The following is a 25,452-nucleotide window of genomic DNA, read 5'->3' as shown; positions in this document are numbered from 1 at the left end:
TTCAAATACTTGGAGATTTTAGTAAAAGGCCAATACCACTGCAGTTAAATTTCAATATTCGAATGCCCATTGGTCATGTCTGAAAGCAATTATGGCTGATGAGTGTTCATTATGACCATAAAGTTGTCATGCAATTCATAATGATTTTTATGAACAAATGAAAATCTGTTACTCAGTCTGCATACTCGATATCATTCCTTGCAATGCGTAAAAACTATGACATCAAATCAAATATAAAATAAGAACAATTCGAAACAGATACTGGAAGAGGTCTTACAACCATGTTCATTTCCCCCAAAGTTTGACTCTTTACAGTAAGAGTAAATGTACAAACTCAAAACTTAAACATGCATCAGGAAAATTAAACGTTTGAGAACATTTGGTGATACAGTGTTGGTCTCTATGTTTAATCCCAAAATCACTACAAACTGCGACCTAAAGGGTACTAAATATGAAGTACTGCAGATTCATTATTTTTTGGGGATTTCCGTGGATTTCACAGTTACCTCCAACCATAGGACACAACAAATAACGATCCTTCTGCGGAAACAATAGCTCTTCCCAAGTCAAAAATTTATGTACAAAGACAAATCTATCTTTTCGCAAAACTCAATTCACGGTATTTTGGCAAAACTGGCATTCAAAGACCTGAACCGAACAAAGAGGGTGTGTATAAAGCAGAACATACTTAATTTTCCCCCAGGTATTAGAACTCGGTGAATTTCCTTCAGGTTGACTTCAGTGGCAAACCAGTGGAAGCACTGAGCACAAATCACATTCTGGAAGAAGAGATGGGACGGACAAAGCGCAGGAAAAGACAAGAATTATGAATTTATTTAATTATTGATAGTTTTTATCTAGTATGTCCCATTAGAAGCATAATCAAAGACAATTAAAACTGTCTGCTCAATGAATGTGCGGAAATATTGGTTCTGCACAAACCTATTACGCAGCTTCTAACTTCGCAGGAAAAATGTTTTAAAATCATTGACAGTTCTCTGGAGTCGCTGCTTCTTCTTTCTCCATTATCATTTGGACAAAATTGTTTGCAATATGCGTAGAAACACATTTCACCATATCTGATTTCTAACCTTGGCATTTCAAAAATATTGCAGCGTGAGACCTTATTAGGCCTATTCCATATTACATGCATATTATATTACTTAGCTATGACGGTTCCTTTTTTTTAAACAGTAGCAACTAATTCGCCCCTTTAGCAATTTGTTTCAAGAACGCAAAAAGCGATGAATGGGAGGAATTACTAGGTTAGATTTCTAAAATTGATACATAAAACGTGCCATGTCTGTTTTCATCAGACAAATCACTGATGAATGGGTAAAATTACTAGGTTAGATTCCTAAAATTCTTACATAAAAGTGCTATTCCTGTTTTCATCAGACAACACACCATTTTGTCTGGATTCATCATTATTCTTTCGCATCAAAATGACATAGCATAATATATATGTTAGAGAGTGGTGGCAATGATCACTAAGCATTTCCGAAAAGTCTAGTGTCAATACTTACCTTTACTGAATTGTCAGGTAGACTAATATGTTCTGCAGACCCAATCTGTGCCTCTATATTTGGACAGTTTTCTTTTAGTTTGGCAAGAAATCCTTCACTTGGTTCCGTGGCAAGATAACGGCAATTCTGAATGCATATCAGACATGACATTTGGTAATTATATAAGCGCTTAAAAATGTCCATTCAGTTACCCCAAAAATACAAAGAAATGAAAATTGAGACAAATAAAGTTTGTATATATTCAGGATAACGTTTCGAAACATCTGGCCACACAAGAAATTACAGATATACTTAAAATTCAATATAACTGAATATTATATGCATATTGTATCACTGATTTTGTTGTTTTTATTTCTACTGTATTTGCGGGATTTTGGCACAACCATGGGAAAGGTTGAGAATGTGATTTATCAAGGAACATATCGAAGTATTGTTTTTCTTTTCCTACCTTTTCCAGTAAAGGCAAAATCTTCTGTGTAAATTTCCCGGTTCCTGCCCCCAGTTCCAAAATATCGGCCTTACAAATGAAGTCTGGAAGTAAATTTTAGAAAATATGAAAAATTCAAAGCTTCGGTCAAAGAACTCATAAAAATTTGCTTTAAAACAATGTGTTATCAGATTGTTTATAATGTACACGTTGTCTAGTGTTGATACCCATGTTATCCGATTATTTATAAAGTACACATTGTCCAGAGTGTTGGTACTAATGTTATTATAATATACACGTTGTCTAAAGTGATGATACTAATGTTATCAGATTATTTATAACGTACACGTTGTCTAGAGTGTTGATACTATTGTTATTAGATTATTTATAATGTACACGTTGTCTAGAGGGTTGATACTAATGTTATCAGATTATTTATAATGGACACGTTGTCTAGAGTGTTGATACTAATGTTATCAGATTATTTATAAGGTACACATTGTCTAGAGTGTTGGTACTAATGTTATTATAATGTACACGTTGTCTAAAGTGATGATACTAATGTTATCAGATTATTTATAAGGTACACGTTGTCTAGAGTGTTGATACTAATGTTATCAGATTATTTATAAGGTACACATTGTCTAGAGTGTTGGTACTAATGTTATTATAATATAAAGTTACAAGTTACAAAAAACTCACAGTATTGTGAGTTAAATCCCAAACTGTCCTAAATATTCTATCACAGGTCCAAGAGAATAGAGTGTTCCAAATGAATTCCAGTGGAAAAGTGTTGATTTACAAACGGTCTTGATGTATCACAATGATATAATCCAAAATATTCTTAAAGAAATTCACAATATTTTCCAAAATAGCTATTTAATCCCAAAAGTAAACAAGCACTTTGTTATTCCAAATAGTAAATTTAAAAAAATTAATTAAATCATCTGAACTTAAGACAGCAAAATTAATTCTTCTAAAGACTGATGTTAAGATTAGAAATAAATAACCATGACTAAACAGTTTTATTTATCTCCACTCTTGACCTATGTCGCAATAAACATTTTCTGGAAATACTCTGTCAGCTTAATAAAATTTTCCATCAAATTCATAATATGCTTTTAGACACTTACAAGGTCAGAAAGCCACCTGCAAGTAATGATCTTAATATATATTCTAAAAGTATAAAGTATTAGCTACTCAATATGTTGCTTACAAAAAGAAAACGACAATGTTTTATCAATAAACGAAAGTGTTCATAAATGTACCTATTTACATAATATGGTACATATTCCAATATGAAATATGTTTCTTCTCTCATCTCGTGGATTCATAAAGGCTTTTGCATAATTGTCGGGAATATGGCTAATGGCAAATTGCTGACAAGTCTGCTCCTTAAAAAAAAGAATGCTGTTAGTGTTAGAAAATACTGCAACTTAAAGATTCTCCAGCCTACGATTTCATTTTCAGTGATAGCTGTGCCACCATGAACCGCTGTCGTGCAACGCAGCTAACTGATTTAACATTTCCCGATCTGTTGTAAGAAAGAATACTTTCTTTCTGGGAAAGTAACAAACATTGTCCACACGGGATTAAATAAAGTCACAGGGAGTCCACAGTATCATGCAGTGTAAAAATGCCGACAGAAGTAAAAGATGGTTGGGTTGGAGCCTTCATCGTAAGTTGCATTACCCACCCTGCCTTGTTCTCGTTGTTACACTACATGATATTCGGGGATCCCTCCTTCGTTTGTTCTTCTTTCGTCTCTGAGTATTAAAGGCTTTTGGTATGCAGAGTTTGTTCCATTTTTACAACTGCCAGAAAAGCGTGCGAGTAAATAAAAGTAAGTGAAAGGTCAAATCAATACTTCGATAGATCAATTAATCAAGTAATCGATCGATCAAGGTCAATATGAATATAATCAGACAACTTACACTGATCAATCCTACTCATAAAGAATTAATATGCTGGAGGAGAAAAAAAAGAATTTTCAATGCTCGCTGGAGCAATAAGTTAATCAATTTATCTACCGATCAGTCAATCCATTGTTCAACTGATGATCGATATATTTACCAAGTGATGTAATTAATACCTTTGCTGTGCTCTTCCGTGTCCTTGAATGCAGATAAAACCTCTTGGACAATAGCGTCGGTATACGAGGGCCTCGCCTTATCGTATTCATTTCCCTGCAATTACAAGCAATGAAAATTAACATAAAAAGTAGGGGGCAGTGGTCGTGAGTCGAACATGCTAACCACTGAGCCACCGCGGCAAAACATCTAAGAATTGTAAATGTTACTGACTTTAAAATGTTGTTGTTGTTGTTGTTCTAGGGTTTAACGCCATTTTTCAGCACAAGATAGGTTATACATAGCGGCCAGTATAACTGGTGGAGGAAGAACCATGGAAAATCCAGGGAAGAACCACCGACCCACGAGAAGCTACTGACAGGCTTTCCCACGTACCCACGCTAGCCGAGCCTTGGACTCGAACCTACACAGACAGACCACTCGGCCACTCGGGGTCCAACTTTAAAATAAGTATAATCTTCCAAGCAAATATCATCAAACTAGTCCGTATCCATATTTTTTTAGGACGAAGAAGGGGTTCGTGTGTGTATCCTACTAAGATGGAAGTCTGGGTTCGTCCGTATTGGAATCCCTTCAGGTTATTAAACCCACCATCCAACGCACCAGTCAAAACACAACAAACGAACAAACAATAACTAAAGCCCAAAGCAAAACGAAACCAAAACAAAGCAACAACAAAAAATATCCCCAAAAGAGACACATGTTCAGCAGTTGTTTCAGTTTACTATGTGTCAAAGACTCTCAATGCTCCAGATAAATATATTTTGACCAGGTGGTTCCGGTGGGCCGAGGGCTGCAAAGCGCTCCCCTTTATACAACACTAACATTTCTGTCCTCTTAGGTTCGAATCTTGGCTAGGTCAACGTGGGAATATGAAAACGCTTGCCAGAAGCTTCCCTTGGGTAGATGGTTCTTCCCGGGTTCTTCCTGCACAAAATATACATATCACCAAGTATTGCAGATCCTATGCTGAAAAGTGGAGTTCAGCCCACAAAACTAAAACAAGCCAAACTTCAAGCAGACGATTTACTGATAGGGGAAAAATCGTTTAGTATTGTATCCTTCCTGCATGCAAGTTTATGGAGTTTACGCATGTAGCATATTTTTTAAAGAATAAATGGTGTATCATATAAACGTTTACCTATGAAATGTCTGAATGTTGGTAAGAACGATATTTTCTTTGTTCTAATCTATACTGCATGGTTGGTTAGTAAGTCGTCTCATGTACCTGGACCAGTGCATGTAAAAAATGGCCAAAATTGCCACTTTGTATTAATCATGTCCACTTGCGTAAGGTCAGCGGTCATTCGGGGTAGAAATGCATTATTCTCATGTTCACATTTGTAACAGAAATTTTCCAAGGAAGAAAAGGCAAGAATCAATTTAGTCTCAATTTAAAGGAAACATCAATTTTTTGTATATAACATACTTGTATATTTACAGGTGTAATTGTTTACAGGTGTAACTGTCAAAATCCCTTCTATATGAATGATGTACTCCGAATGACCTCTGGCCCTTTTGGAGCTCATCAATTCGTAAAAACCAACATTGTGTGTAATGTGTTAGTCCAATGAATTGTTTTGATACTCTCAAAAAAAAAATTAAGGGCACCGAGGGCGGCTCAAACGTAGGAAATGAGTTCTTGCATAGATCACCAATTTCAACACTTTGACTGATGTACATTTATGAAAAAAAGTCCAGGTAAAGATTTCTACCTGAGTGAATCCGGATTTCGCCGTTTCGTGAACCGCTTCCATTTTCTGGTGTTGAAGACTAAAGTTGTGTTGACGCTGGCCCCTAAATTTTTGAAAAATATTATGAATTGACAGCAAGTGCTGAATAAATTCTACAGATGCATTTCTTTAAATGAGACGTATCAAGTAAAATCGATGAATTTTTCTTATCCCCACTTGACCCTTTTACTGACAACAATAATAATGATCAAACTTTAGCAAGATCGAAAGCTTGCTTGTGAAGCGAGGTCTTTAGATTCAATAAACAAGGCATATATTAAAGCTATATCCCTTGCAGTCTAAAAACAGCAGTACCGTAAGTATACTACTACCGCGTCATGCTTATGAACCCTTTTTTTGAACATTCACTTCACGAAAACCGCTAACGTCATGCAAACACGAACTGATAAAGAGGCTTTGTTATTTCATAATGAGATGGTGATATATATCACTGGGAGAAAAATGATATCATTACAGTGGTGATATCATGTCTGGAACCATGGGCGCCCTTACATAGGGGCGGGGGAGGGCACTTGTCCGCCCCCTCCCCGATTTCACCTCTAAATATTTTTTGGTCTACATCCGTAAAACTTAATAGCTGACAACTACATACCCCCCCCCAAAAAAAAATAATAATTATGCGCGCGCCACTGTCTGGAACTACATTTTCCATTCAGGAAGTACACATGTCCTCTTGTATGCTCTTCAGACCCGTATTTCCATATTTCGGTCTACTTTCGTTTTTCTTCTTTTCCTTCTCTTTTTCTTTCTCCACCCTTTCTCTCCCTCTTCCCATCAGAATGAACAAATCTTAAAATGTGTCAGCATTGCTGACCATCTAGTATACATTTACGTAATGAGTAAATCGCGCCGTCCAAATTACATAAAAATGAACCCGAAACTAATACAAAAAGCAGACTTGAAGTATTAACTTTTCTATAATTATTTTTCCACAAGAATCAAGCTAATTCTCAGTGACTAAACTTGGTTATCGTATAGCTGTTACACTCAACGACAAATGAAAAACACTTATAAGAAAACCTCTTGATTATATATGTCAATAATACCTCTTGATTTCATATAGTAATAAAACCTCTTGATTACATATAGTAATAAAACCTCTTGATTACATATAGTAATAAAACCTCTTGATTACATATAGTAATAAAACCTCTTGATTACATATAGTAATAAAACCTCTTGATTACATATAGTAATAAAACGTATTGATTACATATGGTAATAAAACCTCTTGATTACATATCCATGTAGTAATAAAACCTCGTAATTAAATATGCATGTAGTAATAAAAACTCTTGATTACATATAGTAATAAGAATATTTAATTAGTGATTTTAACTCTCATCAAAATCATGATCGTGTCTGAAGACGAAGGCGAGATCAGGCATTGATTAGTGCATACTGGCAACCGCAATTAAGTGACAAAGTCGAAATTAGGGCGCAGCGCATCTTACCGGAATAGAATACAATCATGTCAATAGACAACAGTTAACGTCTGAATGCACAGATAAAAAAAAAAAACAGATCACAGACAAAGTCCTTACAAATAAACTCAGTCATTAAAATCTTTTGTTTAATGATGTTACGCTCTAAGCATGATGGAACGTTCTGTCATGCTGCCATAATACTCCTACCCCAATAATGTTCGCAGTGTTTACTGTATCAATCCGCACTAGAAGTGTGTTAACTAAAATAAAAATCGGTACGATCTAAATTTGCAAAAAAGTTGCTATCCTAAAATTATTCTACAACGTCGGAACTCCTTTTTATCGATGTAACAATTCCGCCTTCTATTGCATTGAGGCAGGATTGAAAATGTGAGCTATTTGCTTTAATAAATATATATATATAATAACAAGATAACCTACGTTTTTGTCAGTACATATAAAGAAATATTTCACGAGTGAAATGGAAACATTTTGTATTGTCACTCGTGGCTTCGTCACTCATGACAAACCGATTCGAATGGCCTAGTGGTTAGAGCGTCTGCCTCGGAAGCGAGAGGTCGTGGGTTCAATCCCCGGCCGAGTCATACCAAAGACTTACAAAAATGGTACTAACAGCTACCTCGCTAGGCGCACACCATTAAGAAGTTAGTGTTAGGACTGGTCGGCCTGGTGTCAGGATAATGTGACTGGGTGGGACATCATGCTACATGTGTTCGGCATGATGCCCCAGTGCTAGACATCACTATAAACTGCCACACTGCAGACATCGTAGCGATATGACTGAAAACTTGTTAAAGCTACGTTAAAAATCACAATCACACACACACTCATGACAATTCAACTTTTCCACTTCACTCCACATCTCCTCCTGCCCGAGAAAACATTCAGTTACATGCAGTTATGAAATTTTGCATTGTTCAAGTGAGGTTTTGGATAATGATGAATGAATTACTTTTAGGTATGTTTTCTAAGTAGTAACGAGGTAATAGGACGTAATGTCTTCGGCATTATCTGCATACATTTTGCGCATGCTCAGTAAAGAGAGAAAAGAAAACCAAGGACAATTAAGTGTTCGTAACGTTCATCAGATTATTTTCTCGGTCATGGGGCATATTCACCATTTCTAAGATCGCTAACCTGTTCAACATCAATATTAAAACATTATTTCGAACAAAACATTAAAATTGCACACGCACTCGACACAATACACCTATCTCGATGACGTTACGCGACCTCATTCCGGACACACAATGGCAGCAAACTTCGCTCGCTACTAGGTCTGACCCGTTTCATATTAATGATCATGACTAGACCGGTTAGGTTTTGTTTCCATAAATATTCGACTTTACCGTTAAATTTGAAACTCTTCTTCTTCTTCTTAAACAGCAATAGATAAGGCAATTTTCATCCTAAAATCCCCTTTAAATTTGTTTGAAATGGACATAACCTACTGTATGTGACTGAAAGAATATCTTATCCAGGATGTAATAACATTGTCATATGAGGGCTCGATAACAATGACTGGTGAGTTACAACTAGCTCGAAAGAAAGAAAGAAAATCTGATGATCGAATTTGACGAAGTATAAATTTAACAGAAAGTGGCCAGATGCTCAGTGAAGTAAATCGGATTAAATCAATATAACAGTATAATAAATAATACTTTGAAAACCGTACTTAGAAGAGCCCTAACACTAATAAAGAACGTGGACACTGAAACCTTTAATCCTCGTAGAGAAATTACTTAGACACCGGTAAATCAAACGAACATTAACTGTGTCAACGAAAGATTTACGTCCCGTTAATAACAAACAGTATATATATATATATATATATATATATATATATATATATATATATATATATATATATATATATATATAGAGAGAGAGAGAGAGAGAGAGAGAGAGAGAGACGTAGACAAATTTTATTTTCAGTATGAAATACATTTATGTAATAAGAAACATTAGCTCGTTGGGGCTATTTTACTGACTATAATTATAAAATAATCAACGTGTGCAGTCGGACATATATATAAGCATAGGTTTATTCTGTATATTTATTTTTAAAATCGTGTTTCTATGGTAAAATTAATTCCCAAAACCTTTACCCCAACCCACTTTATTTTTCTGTGAACATTCATTGTAGATAAATCGATTTACATGAGGAGATTTTACTGACCAATTTCATGCAGTGTTAACATTTACATGCGTAATAGCTGGCTGATACTTAAGATTAATGACTGAAATCAAATTGGTTACTTATTCCTGACTCAATAAGGGATACTTAATCAGTTGTTTATTCAATATTCCCGACTCAATAAGAGATACTGAATCAGTTGCTTTTTCCTTATTCCCGACTCAATGAGGGATACTTAATCACTTGCTTTTTCCTTATTCCCGACTCACTAAGGGATACTTAATCAGTTGCTTATTCCTTATACCCGGCTCAATAAGGGATACTTAATCACTTGCTTATTCCCGATTCAACCATTTTCACATATATTTGAATACTTATTTCTTATTCGAACCCAGTTGGCTATGTATTCCTTATTCCCAGTTCAGTATGTAATTAGTTACCATTTTGTTATTCCAGATGACAGCTCTTCAGGGCATGCACTTTTGTTATTCTAACCCGATTGGAGAAATACGAGCGTTCTTTTGGTACTAGCTGTATAAAGCAAACAGATCACGGACTATTTTTAGGAAGGGTTTAGGATATTGGTAGGTATACATGTTTAGTAATTTGATATAGGATTAATTAGTCGTGTTATGTGTTTGGTTCTTGTCTTACGGTTCATGGTGTAAAGGATTAGTATTTGGATTCGAAAAGCTCACTAATGACTCAAGTAAACGTGAAACCACAAAAAACTATATAAGTGTGAAATTAGTGATTTCTCTTGTGTGGTTATCACGTCCTTACGGGAGAATTATGTGGAGTATTTACGAGTTTAAGAAGCCTTCATATGACATTGAAGGAATAAAGGAATAAGTAACTAACTAGATGTCAGCCTAAAGATACCCCTGCACTCACCTCCCATTAATAATTTTATTTAAAATTGCAATGCATAGAAATCAAGTTACGTGAATAGATTCTACTCTACAATAACACTGGGCTACAATTTTTTAGAAGTCGTCTGCTTCATAGATAAAATGTGTTATTATTATTATTATTATTATTATTATTGACTTTCATGTAATGATTTCAAATATGGCAATTAAAACAACATATTGGCTACTGTTTCCAAGATATTTAAGTTTTTATATTTTATGTCTATGTATATTGTATAGATAGTTGAATTTTTATCATAAATTGTAAACCGTGTATTTTTGGTTGCTTTACATGATAATTTTTAACCTGTCCTGTTTATGTGTGTGTGTGTGTGTGATTTGGATCTTTAACGTAGCTTTAAAATTATTTCAGTCATATCGCTATGATGTCTGCAGTGTGGCAGTTTATAGTGATGTCGAGCACTGGGGCATCATGCCGCATACATGTAGCTCCATTTGTCCTCATAGCGTTTCTCCACTGTTGCAATGTCCTGGTGAAATCGCTCGCCATGCTCGTCCCTCACTGCTCAGCAGTTCGGTGCAAAAAATGCAGATGCGACTTGAAAAAAAAAGAATCTTTAATGACATTTTGCAACAAAGACTTTTGTATGCCTTGAGGAGGTTTTCCACCAACTCCCTGTATTTGTCTGCCTTGTTGTTTCCGAAAGAATTTGTTGCCACTAACTGGAAGGCTTTCCATGCCGTCTTTTCCTTGCCACGGTCAAATGCATCATCTCGAAGAAGTTTACGAATCTGAGGACCAACACCTTCATTTATCTCAGCTTCACTAAACCTTTGAAAGTTTCCAAGGATATACTTGAAAGCTGCTTGTGTTTTGTCCATGACATTGACAAAATTCTTCAACAGACCCAGCATGATGTGCAAGGGTGGTAACACAATTTTCCTTGATTCAAGAAGTGGTGGATGCTGAACATGCTTACTCCCAGGCTCCAGTGACTGTCGGAGTGGCCAATCTCTTTTGATGTAGTGGGAATCTCTAGTACAACTATTCATTTACAGAGAAAACAGCAGTACTTTGTGTATCCAGTATGCAGATCAAGCAGTAAAGCAAGATACTTCAAATCACCACAAGGCTACCACTGATGTTGCTCATAGTTTATGCACCTCAAAAGTTGTTTAATATTTTCACAAGTGTCCTTCATATCTACTGCATGACCTATTGGAATTGATGGCAAAACATTGCAATTGTGCAGCAAAACAGATTTAAGACTCGTCTTCGATAAATCAATGAACAGTCTACACTCATATGGACCATGAATTATGTTGAGGGCTGCCATCACACCATCGGTGCTGTTGCAGGCTACAAGATCACCTTCCATGAAGAAGAATGGGACCAGATCCCTTTGACTGTGACGGAACATGGAAATCTGCCAGGAGATTACACTGCTGTAGTCTGGAGCCCAACAGCTCTGCCTTACTATTGGCTAGTTCCAAATCCCTGACAAGTTCATTCAGTTCACCTTGTGTTATGAGGTGTGGTTCAGAGGAGGAGGATGGGAGAAAATATGGGTCATGTGACACTGATGGTTCAGGACTAGAAGTTTCATTCTCTTCCTCTTTCTCGTCTGACTCAGGTCAGAATGATTCTGGTGCATCAGGAACCGGCACTCCTTCTCTGCGGCGGTACTGGGCGTATAGCTGATGGAATGTTTGAATAACGCACAGTACACTTTTTCTTCTTTGACACTCCTTTCCCAACTGGAAGCACCATCCGGAAGTAAGAATTGCTGATATGATTTGTTGGCTCTCTCCAAATCATTGGCATTGCAAAAGGCATATATTTACTCTTCCTGTTCAACACTGGTAAAGATTTGTTGCACAAGTGTTGCAACATTTGTGTGGGGCCCACATCTTGTCCTGATCTCCAATTTTGCAGCCAAAATAAAGGTGATAGGCTTTCTTAATCATAATGGTTATACTGCGCTTTTGTGCAGCAAGATTCACTTCACCACAAAGAGCAGAAGTTATCTTTATTGTTCATACAAGTACGAGGCATTTCGGCTCACTTTAGCTAAACAGAAATGTGTACCTTTACAAAATCAAACACTGACAAGTAAGAGAGCACGACACTGTATGATTTATAGAGCTGGTATAGGGCAATTTGTTCAGCAGAGTGATATAAGCTTAGTTATGATTGCATCATCCATGATTTCTATGAATAACATGATGCAATTCAAATCATATATGACACAATACCAGCTTCAGGTTGCATCATTCATTGTTTTGCCTATAAAGCAAGTACTGACCAAACCCAGTTATAGATTGATTCATAGATCCAGTCAAAGATGTATTTTGGTCATTTATATTTTAATTTGAGATCCCTTCTTCTTATAACTCACTTATCCTCCGCCATTTCTAAGTCAAGGGTCGTTTACACTGACCCAGTACCATACCTGTAAAACTAGAGCCAATAAACAATTTTAAGCATCACATTCATTTTCAGTAATCCAGAATTAGTGGAGTGTGGTTGTATTTATTTTGGAAGCATTTTGGCTGTAGACCAGTGTTACAGGTAGTCATAAAATATACATGCTCAATGGCTTTCCAATGCACACTTAAGATATCATTTTGCGTGAACGTATATCTTAAATGTAGAAAGAGGTGGACAATACTATGCAAAAAGTGCAGAATGCACACGTATACGATAAGTGCTAATGCAACGGAAGCACACACACACACACACACACACACACACACACACACTTTACTCGCAACTAATTCGAAATATAGGGAACCACGTACAAGAACAGCGAAGAAATCAGAGTAAGTGAAAGCTGCAAGCAAACTACAGGAGAAAAAAAAAAGCAACTAAAAGCTATAAAAAAGATAAAAAAACTTAAAACTAAACATTACACATGAGGCCAAGTAAATTTTTTTACAATTATAAAAGTATCACCTAAAACGAGGTAAAATCGGTGTAAAACTCTTTTTTTTTTTATTTCATTCGGTCCCTGACTCAACTGGACATTGGCTAATTCGGACCAAATTATGGAATGATTCCAGGCTTCGGACCATGTGAAACATAAAAACATTGGAACATATACCTGGTTTATTGTAGTAGCCATTACTGTTTTCACATGCATAGTAAGAGAGTGTAAACGATTTTCAGCGCTTTAATTTAGTTTTACATAAATTTCTGGAACAAAATATAGATGAACTATTGCATTGAAATCTTTATTAACCAAAAAAAGATTTAGATGTGTACACTAATGAAAACGTAAGTTTATATATATATATATATCTTTGAAAAACATTTTGAAAATATTCGTTAATCTGGCCAGTATGACCAACTTTCAACACTATCATACACTAACATATATAAATCAACCCATGATTTTTCTGTATTGATTTCAATATCATATAGTAACATATATAAATCAAGCCATGATGTTTTTGTATTGATTTCACTATCATACAGTAACATATACTAATCAAGCCATGATTTGTTTTTATTAATTTCACTATCATACAGTAATATATATAAATCAAGCCATGATTTTTTTGTATTGATTTCACTATCATGCAATAACGTATATAAATCAAGGCATGATGTTTTTGTATTGATTTCACTATCATACAATAACGTATATAAATCAAGCCATGATGTTTTTGTATTGATTTCACTATCATACAGTAATATATACAAATCAAGCCATGATTTTTTGTATTGATTTCACTATCATGCAATAACGTATATAAATCAAGCCATGATGTTTTTGTATTGATTTCACTATCACACAATAACATATATAAATCAAGCCATGATTATTTTGTATTGATTTCACTATCATACAGTAATATATATAAATCAAGCCATGATTATTTTGTATTGATTTCACTATCATACAATAACATATATAAATCAAGCCATGACTTTTTTTTTATTGATTTCACTATCATACAATAACATATATAAATCAAGCCATGAACTTTTTTTATTGATTTAACTATCATACAATAACGTATATAAATCAACCTATGATGTTTTTTTGTATTTCACATGTAAACTTTATGTTCTTTGCAACATATTTATCAAATAAATATTTTGTAACGAGTTATTCACCAGTAACACAATAGTAAAAGGTACTTTACTGTAACCGTTGAATTTTTATTTCGCGAGTAACCTCAAACCAGTCAGGCAACTTATTTTATTTTCGTTCTAAGCTTTGAAAATTTTGCAGATATTAATAAACGTAAGTATTCATTGAAAGCGCACATTAAATCCATTCGATCTTGATTTTTGAAAAGATATTTTAATATATTAACACGTATATAATATTGCATTACTTTTATGTAACCAAAGACCACAATGTTAATAGAGGTCAGCATTATAGTTTGCGTTTTAGAATTATATTAAATTCAGTAAATTGGAAAATGACAATAAGAGTGCTTTAATAGATCAAATAAGTTTGCAAATTGATGGTTTGATGTTCTCACTATTTTGCTTAAAATTAAAATGAATTAAGGGCATACTGATCAGAGAAAGTATGAAACAGACTGCGATAATATATTTAAATGAAGCGGCATCAAACAATTCATTGCAAGCAATTTGCATACAATTAGGTGATATATTATGTACTCAGGGTGAAAAAATAACATGGTAATTCAAACAAATATTAGCACAATATATTTCATCTTTATCACTCAACAGAGATAACACCATTTTTGTCAAGTTATCATTTGTTCTATTATAATTATTACGAGGTCCACAAGATTAGCAGAATATTGACAAACAATATTGCATTGATTTGACACGATTCCAGTTTTATATTTTTTAATTAACGTTTAATTTAGCATTGTTAGCATATTGTATACATATAGTATGGGAATACAAATATAAAAATTACCATAGGTTAACGTGACGGGGGTCAAAGATCCCCCTCTGAAACCTAAGGTGGACCTGAACATATTTGGTCCTCTTTGGAAAATGTAATGTTGAAATTTTTAGATACTGTCTAAAACCCACTTTTTGAGAATTATCAAACGCCTACTTTTTAACTGACCGCTCCTGTGGCATAGTGGTTAGAACGTAAGAATGCGGGAGGTCGTGGGTTCGATCCCCAGCCGAGTCATAAGAAAGACTTATAAAAATGGTACTAACAGCTGCCTGTTATGACTGAAAAATTGTTAAACCTACGTTAAAAATCCCAATCACACACCCATACTTTTTAATTACTAGCCAGCACCCACTTTATGATTACTATTCAATATCCATAGCTTAATTGCTATCCAACACCCATACATACTATTCAACGTAAAGGGTACAATGTAAAAACATGATGCACATGATGCATTCGGGAGCGCCTAACGTGGTGACATCGTGTACTCGGAGTGATCGTACGAGCATTGCTGAGACTGCTACTGCTGAAACAAGTATTCGTTCACAAAAGGACGAGTTCAATTTGGCTGTGTGCAATTTCTTATCGCTTTTGGAATAATTTTTGCCAGCAGAGTACTCTTTCAAAAGCACTAGTACAAAAGCAATCATTTCATTTACGAATCCAAAACACTATCGCAGTGAATTCTTAGATGAATATCTATGCCACGTGAATTCCAGTATGATATTATTTCAAAGCTCAACATCCTGTTGATAGATTCTTCAACTACTTTCAATCATAAGTTTTGGAAAAGCACCGGAGAAAGGTCATCAGATGGCAAAACGTCGTCTATCAAAATTTTCTTTTAGTTTGTTTGCTCTTCTTTGTAGAAAGACGAACTAAACAACGCAGTTAAACGATATTCACAAAGATGATCGATTCTTAATTTGATATTGATGTAACTTAACGCTGTTGGATGTAAAGTAGCTGGAAACACAGCTGTTCCGTTGCTTAAAATTATCCCTTTCAAAGTGGATTCTGCAGTAGATGCTAACGATGAAGGAGGAAAGATGTATGAAGTTCACAGAGAATTTGTACATCTTCATTATCTTCCTGTAAGTAAATCGTATTTCAAGACTAGTGTGGAGATTGCCACTGATCACAGACTTCCCATCAATCTTTAATAACGATGGTTAAACATTCTCATTCGAACGAATTTCGTTGTTCCACATAGTGTACTTTACCTAATGCAAATTAACCTAATAGGCTCTCCCACAAATCACATGCTTCGGACATGTATAGTTGAGATAAAAAAATGTATCGTTTGTGCTTGAGTATGTGTGTGTGTTTTGAGGATTATTGACAAACGTTTATTGGGAGTCAAGGTCGTGATTTCTGCAGGACATATCATACATATAGCTGTAGTGGTAGTCGATATCGAATCCATTGAATCGCTTGAATCCTAGGTTTTTCAAAAGAGCCGCACCAATGTTTTTGATGCTATTAACGACTCGCATTGCAGCTTGTTTCTATACTGGAACAGAGCGCGAAACATGGCCGCGAGCACCTTTGTTGCACATGTAAACACTCTACAAACAACATCGCCAAGACCAATTCTTTACTATGCTGTGTAAACGGATTTACTCGAGTTGACAACACGCACGGGTATCTCACGTCGACATGCGACTGTCATTTATTTAATTATTAGCGCGATCTCTAGTGTACATTTGTATCGTTAAGATATCGCCGCAGAGATCTAACGTGTGCTGTTCCTGTTGCATATGGGTAAAATATGTTTCATAAGGACAAGCATAGCATGGAAAATACACTGGCACAGCAGAAGCCATCGATGTCAAATCACTTGGGAGGAGGGGGGAGGGCCTGAGACAGGATAACCTTCAAAATAATATAACCCTGCGACGTTTGAGTTGTCGAGGTTAAAGCTTCTATCAATGATGACATCACAGGTCAACTTAATATAAGTTGTAGTGGTGATCCAGACAATGACTGGCACAAAATTATAACTGGCACCTTTAGGCCCTGCAAGGAAAATTCATTCGTTTGATGAAATCTCATTATTATCTTTTGGCCAATCAGGAAAATGTTCTCAGCGACGACTATGCAATATCAACCGCATACTCTCGAGCTTTTGTCGAGATGGCACAGCTGAGTGTGTCCTCGTGTGTCTTTGCCGGTTAATGCGATCCTCCGTCGGATCTCAGTATTTATTGATTCAAACTCGTATGCACCGGTAGAAAGCCCAACAACGTTCCAGGTGGTGCCACCGTCTGACAGAAACTCGAACAAGTTATGCATGGGGAATCCCCAAATCGAATATTAGCCCAAATGAGATAATTCTCAATGATACTAGTAAAATCTTGAGTGTGTGACCTCCATCATCGGTGAATTTTGTAGAAAAATGTCACATAAAATTCTGATTTTATTGACGAAATCATGAATGTCAAATTTCGCTCGGCCCAGAAACCGGCGTCGTATAATACATACATTTTTTCGAAACAAGTTAGTGCGTCAACGAGCAAAAAGTCTTCGGGTTCATTATATCGTCGGTAAGCAACCGCTGACAAATCGACGCGAGCTCTTTATTAACTTCTAGTGTGTTGTTGCCCGCGTCAACCAATCCCAGGAGTGTTTCCAGTCGATCCGCAAGGTCGTAAGCCTCGCACAATCCGCCAAGTCCCTCCCCTTGATTATTGCGAGAGTAATTTGGACGCAGGGGTCATTTGTAGTACCGGTGTGAGTGGTAAAGCATTCTGGGCTATCAGTGCCGCTCTCACATCGTCCAATTTGTGGGTGATTGTCTTTATAACTCTAGCATTTGTTGTATTACATCCTGTTGGGTTGGTAGTGACGATGTTAATTGTTTTCGGGCTATAAATGCCTTATTAGATTAACGTTTTTGTTTCACTTTTGCCCATTGTGCATGTTTTCCCCTTCTATGATCACTTTTCATTTCCTTTCTTGTTTTAGAATCTGTTCTAGTTTCTTCGCTGTGCTATTTTAAATTTTACGTTTTCAGCCATTCAGCCATTTTTGTTGGCTCAGAGTACATGCACGTCATTTTCCCTCTAGCTCTATTTTTGATTCTGTTCCATTGTGGATACCAAAGGTCTTTGTTGCTTATGTACATGTCTTTATTCTCCTGCCAGTTTTTACTGCTCGTATTCATGTCTTTGTTCTTCTCTTGCCTGTTTTAGTTGTTGTTCCCGTGCGAGTCATACAGGTTTCCGTTTCTCTCAGGCTGCAGGGTTTCGCTCCTTTCAACTTCTTGATATTTTTGCCCTTCTTATTGCTCTTCCACGTCAGTGGAGTTCCTTTGGCACGGGAAAGGTTTGTCCATGGAGGTACAGGTAAAACTTAGCGTGCTGGAACATATATTTCCTTCCCAACAAGTGCAAGTGATTTTTCCCCTTGGTGCATATATTTTCTTTTCAACAGTTGCATGTGGATGCTCAGGTAAATACTTTTCGTGTTCGTTATGGCTTGAGTAACCTTTACCGGTAGAGGCATAGATAACTATTCGGGTGCGAGTGCAAATGTTTTCTTTTTAAAGGTTTCCCATCCCAATATATTTGTATGATGGCCTTGATTCAGATTCGTCTGATGGCCCTGGTTCAGGTTGATATGATCATCTGGGCTGATGTTCGTGAGGACGTGCGCATGGTCTTGTTCTAAGTCGTTCCTTATATATGTCTTGCACAAACAATTGAGTTGCCTTAGTTGACATTTTCATCTGCAATTGTTTCAAGCATTATATTATAAAAATCAAACAGCCGGCCAGTTGCTGTTTGTTAAAAACGTAATAGTAATTTCCCTGTATACCCACTTGATCCATGAAATCTTTTCTATTCGAAGGTGGTTTTCTGTCCAAGTACCTTTCCATTTAGAGGTATCTCAAGAGTGACACTGAAGGTTTTTTTGAAGATCCACTGGCGACATGGTTAAAACTATTGTGGTTTTATTCTCGGCATTGACTAGTATACGAGTAATGGCGGTGATGGAAGATACACAATTTTCGCTTCAATGTTTATGTCAAGTTTTTCGAATCTTTCTAGCTGTTCAATGCTTCGTGCTGTTCTGAGAATCGGACCAATTTTTGTTATTGTTTTCATAATTTCTGCTGTCGTACTAGCATATATCTTAACCTTTTCCGTGGTTTCATGTGTGGGCTTGAGCAATGGTGTAATCGTTTGTTGGATGCCCTCAGGCAGATCTTCCCGCGCAGTTTGTCTTGTCTGTAACATATATTGAGCACTTTATAACATTAAGAATCAGCTTTAAGACGCAACTCCCCATACTCTGCTATAACACCACTTCCAGCTTTTAGCATTATATGTTTATAAATGCTTAAATTATCGCGTCCAAACCAGCTCAATATTTGCGTGGTCTACCAGTCAAGTCATTTGTGTGGAAACTATACGTCTCAGGGGTGGTCTATTTCGAAACTCCTCCCTTATTAATCAACAGCACACCAAGTCCAAGTGAACGTTTGCGAAGGCATATGCGTCATTTCCTTGAAATATCATGAACATTCTCGACTTGTCACGAATCACTTTAGGCACGTGTGCGTGTCTGTGTAATTATAGAATACGTCTGTATGTTTGTGATGAACTCGAGAAATATTCTAGCGGAGTTGTCTTGGTCGGAGTTGTCTTGAATCAAGGTCGCCAATAGTATGATATTCCTCAACTGTGGAAAAGAAATCAACAGTTGACGATATGCTTCTTGGCTAAGACTGAAACTCCACAGTAAAATCTCTTAGTACTTCATAATAAACATGGTCGTCCGCCGATCTCATCTCAAAATCTTATTCAACAACACTTTGGTTTTCATGATCCGGCTGGGGCAATAATCACCGAAAGAACTGAGAGTTCAATGACGGTACTTATTCTCTTTCATGATGCCATGTTGAATATCATCTGTTGTATAACACGACTGCTACATACAGTACAGTCATGCCTTCATATTGCAATGCAGAATGAAAAGCTCGTACTGCAAATCCATTGCGAGTTCAAAACGTAATGATGGATCTGCAAGCTACCGGGAACACCAGGGACCAAATATCATGATGAAAATCACATCACATGATACAATTATTGTGGCATGGTACACGGCTTGATTTTTGATTTGATTCTACAAAAAAGTTAAGTTATTGGAAAGGTGAAACTGCCGGTGAAATGTGAACAAGAGCAGCAAATCTCACTACGTGAATGCTCGGGAGTGGTCAAATAAGCACTGTAGCAAATTTACCCGTGTATGATTTGATATCAAAACATCTAACGAAGTTTATCAGGCTGATCTTTTGTTTCTTCCACATGATGATATTTGTGGGCGTACATAAAAGTACGTGTTAACTATTGTAGATGGTGCTATTTGATAAAAATATGCCGATCCTTTGACGTCTAATGGTTCAGCAGAAGTCGCTGATGCGCGTAAACGTATGTATGCGCTGTTTCAGCTAACATGGCCACAGTTGTTGCAAGTGGATCCGGGTAAAGAATTTATTGAGCAGTTAATGTGTTGTTAACAAAATGTAATATGTGGGTTCGTGTTAGACATGTTAACATACATCGTGACCAGGTTATTGAACAACGATTTAACCTTACACTGATGGAATGGTCATTACGCGCATGAATTAATACTGAGACCGCAGAGTTCTCAATCACGTGAGTAGGCAACACGAATTCCATCAGTCATACAAGAACTAAATAATTAAATCACACGTTCAACTGGATTTAAAACCTGCTGAGGTGATTCGACTGAAAACTGTCACCATTATATTCAACATAATTTCACAACCACCGCTGGTAGACCCACTTGGAAACAACTTTGTTCAGTATCTGTATGCAGTGGGGGAGTTAAAGGCAGGCAACATCGTGCTACTGACCCAGTATGGTCAGTCAGTGTATTTAGAGTCTTGAACTGGATTGACAATTTTAGGCAGCCAACGCTTGACCATTTAGTACCTATCGATGAACTAGTGGCAAACCTCCTAGTAGAGGATTGCAAATTGTTTCCGTGGATGCAGACACAGAAATGTGGCCAGTGTTCATTATGACATCACGATCTAGTGGTTACCATGAGAAAATGGTGATTCTATCATGTAATATCCACCGTTTGGTGTCAGGCTATGACCAGTTGTCCTTAGTGCAACAATACAAATCCATCCAATGTTTCTTTTACCAGATCAGATATGATGTGTGTGCAAATTTGTGTAGCTTGCGAAGAGATTCGACATATATATCGTGTATTGTTTTTTTTTAAATACATTTAACATACCAGCATTTGTGTGACACATGAAACTTGCAAAGTTCAAACACTAAAAATGTGAAATCAAAAGAGAGTATTAGCTAGACAGGACAAATGTGAATTATAACTATAATATTAGGTTTATCAACATTTAAAGGAAAGTGTCTCTTATGATTATTAGCTGCGCAACAATGTCCGCTGTTTAAAAACATATCGTTTCATGCAACAGGACACATGTCCATGTCTAGATATCTGAATGATAATTTAAAATGCAAGGATAATACTGCTGCATGAACAAATTAAAAATGACTTTACATTGGATGCATGTAATTTAAAATAACGGGTATTTAGCATAGGGGGGCCCCGAGTGGCCGAGTGGTCTAAAGCGCTCTCCGTTACGGATCACTGCCATCTCACCTCTGTCTGCGTGGGTTCGAGTCTCGGATTCGGCCAATGTGGATATGTGAGAAAGCTTGCCAGTAGCTTCTCGAGGGTCGGTGGTTCTTTCCGGGGATTTCCCGGTTCCTTCCTCCACCATTAATACTGGCCGCCATGTATAGCCTATCGCGTGCTGAAAAATGGCGTTAAACCCTACAACAACAACAACAACAACAATTTAGCATAGGTAACAAGGAACTTACATGTTACCAAGTTCCTGCCATTTATATGCATTCTCAAACACATGGTCTTAACTATAATTTTTATGTAAAAATGTCAGTAAAACGAATTTATCAATTTATTAAAAAGCGTTTATTAAACTATTATATACTGCCAATTCAATGATGCCACATTGCTTTAGAACATAACTTCATGCAAATTTTAACAAAGAACCAGCTCACTGAGATATTATTTCCAGGACAGAAATATTATATCTGGGATGGTGCAAACATTTCAGTGCTAACCTACTAATGCCATCAATGAGGGTCATTTGTTTTAGACATTCATGTCTTACAAGCACTAAAAAATAACAAAACTCAACATTGTTCAACCTTTATTTTGTATTTAATTGTACTTATTGACAGCAAACACAATGTAGGCATTTTATGGTACTCATGTTTTTGTGTTTTGTTAATCTGTTGTTTGTGTAATTATCATCTGTGGCTTTGTGCTCTTGAAATAAGGAATTGGTAGATCTCGAACATACATACATACATACATACATACATACATACATACATAGAACGTACTACACAAACAAACTCTACACTTAAATGATTAGTTTTGAAATTTGAAAAACGAATCCAATATATTAAAGTGTATGCAAAATATTAAATGTTGCATTTTGCTACAGAGAAGGCAACATAAACGAGCACTGTAAAGTACAATAATTGTTGTTTAAACAATTCAGAAATTTATAACAGCTGTTACTAGGAGGAACAGTTCGTTTAGTTTCTTCTTTGTTCTTGCACTTTGTACTGCTAAGCCTGTGGTAGTCATGTTTTACAGTTGGTTGCTGCTGTGGCTAGTGCTGTAGTTTATATAAAACACAACCTATCTAAGAATGAAACAGAACATTTGATATAGGCTCTATTCCTAACAAAATATTTCTTGCTTTTAGGTCTACCATTTCCTCTTCATGCTTCACTTCATTTCGCTTTTTGGGGGAGCGGTGGTCCCTTTTCCTCTTACATTTCGTTTAACTATTTGTTTTGCAACAAGATTTTAAAATAGACTGATCTCTATTTTTCGAGCATATTAAATATAATGTATCATTTATAAGACAGGTATTATCCAGTCTTCTAACTGATCTATCGACAACTCCGTCTACTAATACCAGGTTGACCAATGAAATATACATCTGCGCTAATGCAATTCCAAATAAAAACCAGCTGACTCTGATATACTGGAGATGGCTACACAACGTAACATAACTGGATTGATAAACAAAGTCATGGTTTCATTTAACATGACTTATTTCATTGAACATGTCTATATTATTTTTTTTTACTAGACTTTAATTTATTTTGTCTTTGTCAGAAGTTCTTATGGTATTTATAATACACACATAGCATGACAGCAGGTTACGATTTAACTTGGATCATTTCCAGAGGAAAAATAAATCCTGAAAAGGTATGAAGTTTAAACATTCTCTCATCAACAAAATTTCCAACTAAATACCAATATCATTCCAAATAGGATATGAGTATATTTCTTCAAAATTTAAGTTGTTAAGAGGTATGAAAAACATCAATTGACTATGACAAAAGAAGATATATTTTCAGACTTTCTCCTCTTGTTTACAAAATTTCAGGTTTTTAAATCGAAGAAATAATCCATGAAGAGGAATGCAAAAAATGTAAGCTGTAGAAAATCTTTCTCTCTCTGTTTGCTTGTGTTTGTGTGTGTGTGTGTGTGTGTTACCAGCACAAGTTGTCAATGACATCCCTTTGTTTAACGTATACATACACTTCAATTAGGAGAAATCATGGAGCCTATATTTATATTTTCTTTAATCATTGTTCTCAACCACATATGTTGAAGTATGAATAAATGTCATGCAATAGCAACACTGTTTGAATGACAATAATTCTAATCTGTTTTAAGGGATGACTACTCTTTTTTTGTCTTCTAAAATACGAAAAGGGGGTCACGTGATCATGTTCCAGAACCTCATAGAAATGATGTACTTGTTAAAGGTCATGCACATCCAGTGTGGCCCTGACAAAAATCAATCATTTTACTCTAAGAAATAAAAAAAATTGTTTACATCTTAAACCACGTAGTCCCATCATGACCTTGACAATCAATCATTTTAAAATAAGAACAGAACTTAATTCCATGGTTGATACTAATTTTGAATCAAAGTCAGGATCTAGATCAACACCAAGTTTTTATAAACCGAACAGTCAAGGTCAAACTATTTTTTGAAAAAGGTATCATCTCTAGTGAATAAATTTACACTACAATAGCATGTAAGAAATATTAAAAAAATTCAAAATTGACAAACAATTAAATTGAAATAAATATATAGATCAGATATAATTAAATCAAATATACACAACACTTCCCCCATAAAGAAATAGAAAGCTTTAAACATAAAGCTTTCTTTTACCACAGACTAATTATACATGAGGTTAAAAAGAACTCATATTAATTACACAAAGTGTATATGAAATAATACATTGTTATACACGGGAAGGTTCATTGTGAATGGAGTTGTCAATGATTTACCATTCTGCCCATGCTGTGTCCAATTCAGCTATGCTTATTATTTTATCCTCAATAGCCACTGAATACAGTTTACTGCTCATATTGAGACTACTGTGTGCTGCTTCAAGCAGTTCTGAATAGACACGTATTTGAGAATGTAATTGTTATCAAATTATTTTGCCAGCATCACCAGTTACTATGGACTGGTGGTTGTCATTGCCATGATTCCAGCCACACCATGACCAGTAGTTGTTGCTGCAATTGTATTTTATGATTAATGCAGTTCTCTCTCGGATTTCATTTTGCTGTTGTTTGTTTCACTTTAATTGCTTTTTCACATTAAACTTGATTAGGCGTGACATGCAGTTCTAACCATTTACCACTTTTTGATGGTACAATTGTCATAAAATCATTGAAAGTGTGAACTTTGGAAATATTAAAATTTCTGGCAACTGTGCATGTGAAGTGGCAAATTTTATGTCGATCTAACAAGAATACATTAGCTGAGACCAGACAACCATTAATTAGATTTATGGAGACAAGCGCGTATCATACTACCGTGTACGGTAATGTCCTTTAGAGGGAGAATTCTGTTCCTAATTAAACATTTGTTTACACAGCAGCCAGGCGGACAATTTAGGACAAGGAAAACTTCATTTTCATTGTAAAGTTGTCACAATTGAGAGAATGCAGAAACTCTGTTACTCAAACTACCAGGGTCAAGTTGACCCTGACTTTGGCACCTCTGGAAAAAAGGCGGCAGTGATATTTGATTCTGATTGGTACGTTAAATGAGAGGGCGTGTTCCAACACAAAATTTCATAGGTTTTAATATCGCCACATCGAATTTTAATCAGTCTAAGCTTTTCCTACAAGAGGAGACCCAAAGGTTACGACTCCGGGA

General features: G+C 35.9%; 1 protein-coding gene and 1 long non-coding RNA gene across 4 annotated transcripts in view; one reads left to right on the top strand and one right to left on the bottom strand.

Moving 5' to 3' along the window:
- Nucleotides 1-25,452, bottom strand: part of LOC149796486 (uncharacterized) — an 85,574-nt gene that overhangs the window by 2,104 nt on the left and 58,018 nt on the right. For both annotated transcript variants that reach the window (XM_089961200.1, XM_089961201.1), the window contains 5 exons: nucleotides 5,759-5,840; nucleotides 4,046-4,139; nucleotides 1,975-2,057; nucleotides 1,527-1,652; nucleotides 689-779 (listed from right to left, as the gene is read on the bottom strand). In XM_089961200.1, coding sequence (XP_089817326.1) covers nucleotides 689-779; nucleotides 1,527-1,652; nucleotides 1,975-2,057; nucleotides 4,046-4,139; nucleotides 5,759-5,840 — 476 coding nt within the window. The remainder of the gene's footprint in view (nucleotides 1-688; nucleotides 780-1,526; nucleotides 1,653-1,974; nucleotides 2,058-4,045; nucleotides 4,140-5,758; nucleotides 5,841-25,452) is intronic.
- The window catches only part of LOC149796487 (uncharacterized), a 65,861-nt gene continuing 50,233 nt past the window's right edge, over nucleotides 9,825-25,452 (top strand). The window contains exons 1-2 of one of the 2 annotated variants that reach the window (XR_016421704.1): nucleotides 9,825-9,966; nucleotides 23,650-23,694. This is a non-coding gene — a long non-coding RNA (uncharacterized LOC149796487). Of the gene's footprint in view, nucleotides 9,967-22,008; nucleotides 23,695-25,452 lie in introns of those variants that run through there. The other variant, XR_016421703.1, reaches the window with a different exon arrangement.

This window comes from Sinohyriopsis cumingii, chromosome 6, assembly GCF_028554795.1.
Source record: "Sinohyriopsis cumingii isolate HCF-2022 chromosome 6, ASM2855479v2, whole genome shotgun sequence".
Lineage (NCBI taxonomy): Eukaryota > Metazoa > Mollusca > Bivalvia > Unionida > Unionidae > Sinohyriopsis > Sinohyriopsis cumingii.
Note: the sequence above shows the minus strand (reverse complement) of the source record. Positions and strands in the feature narration are given on the sequence as shown.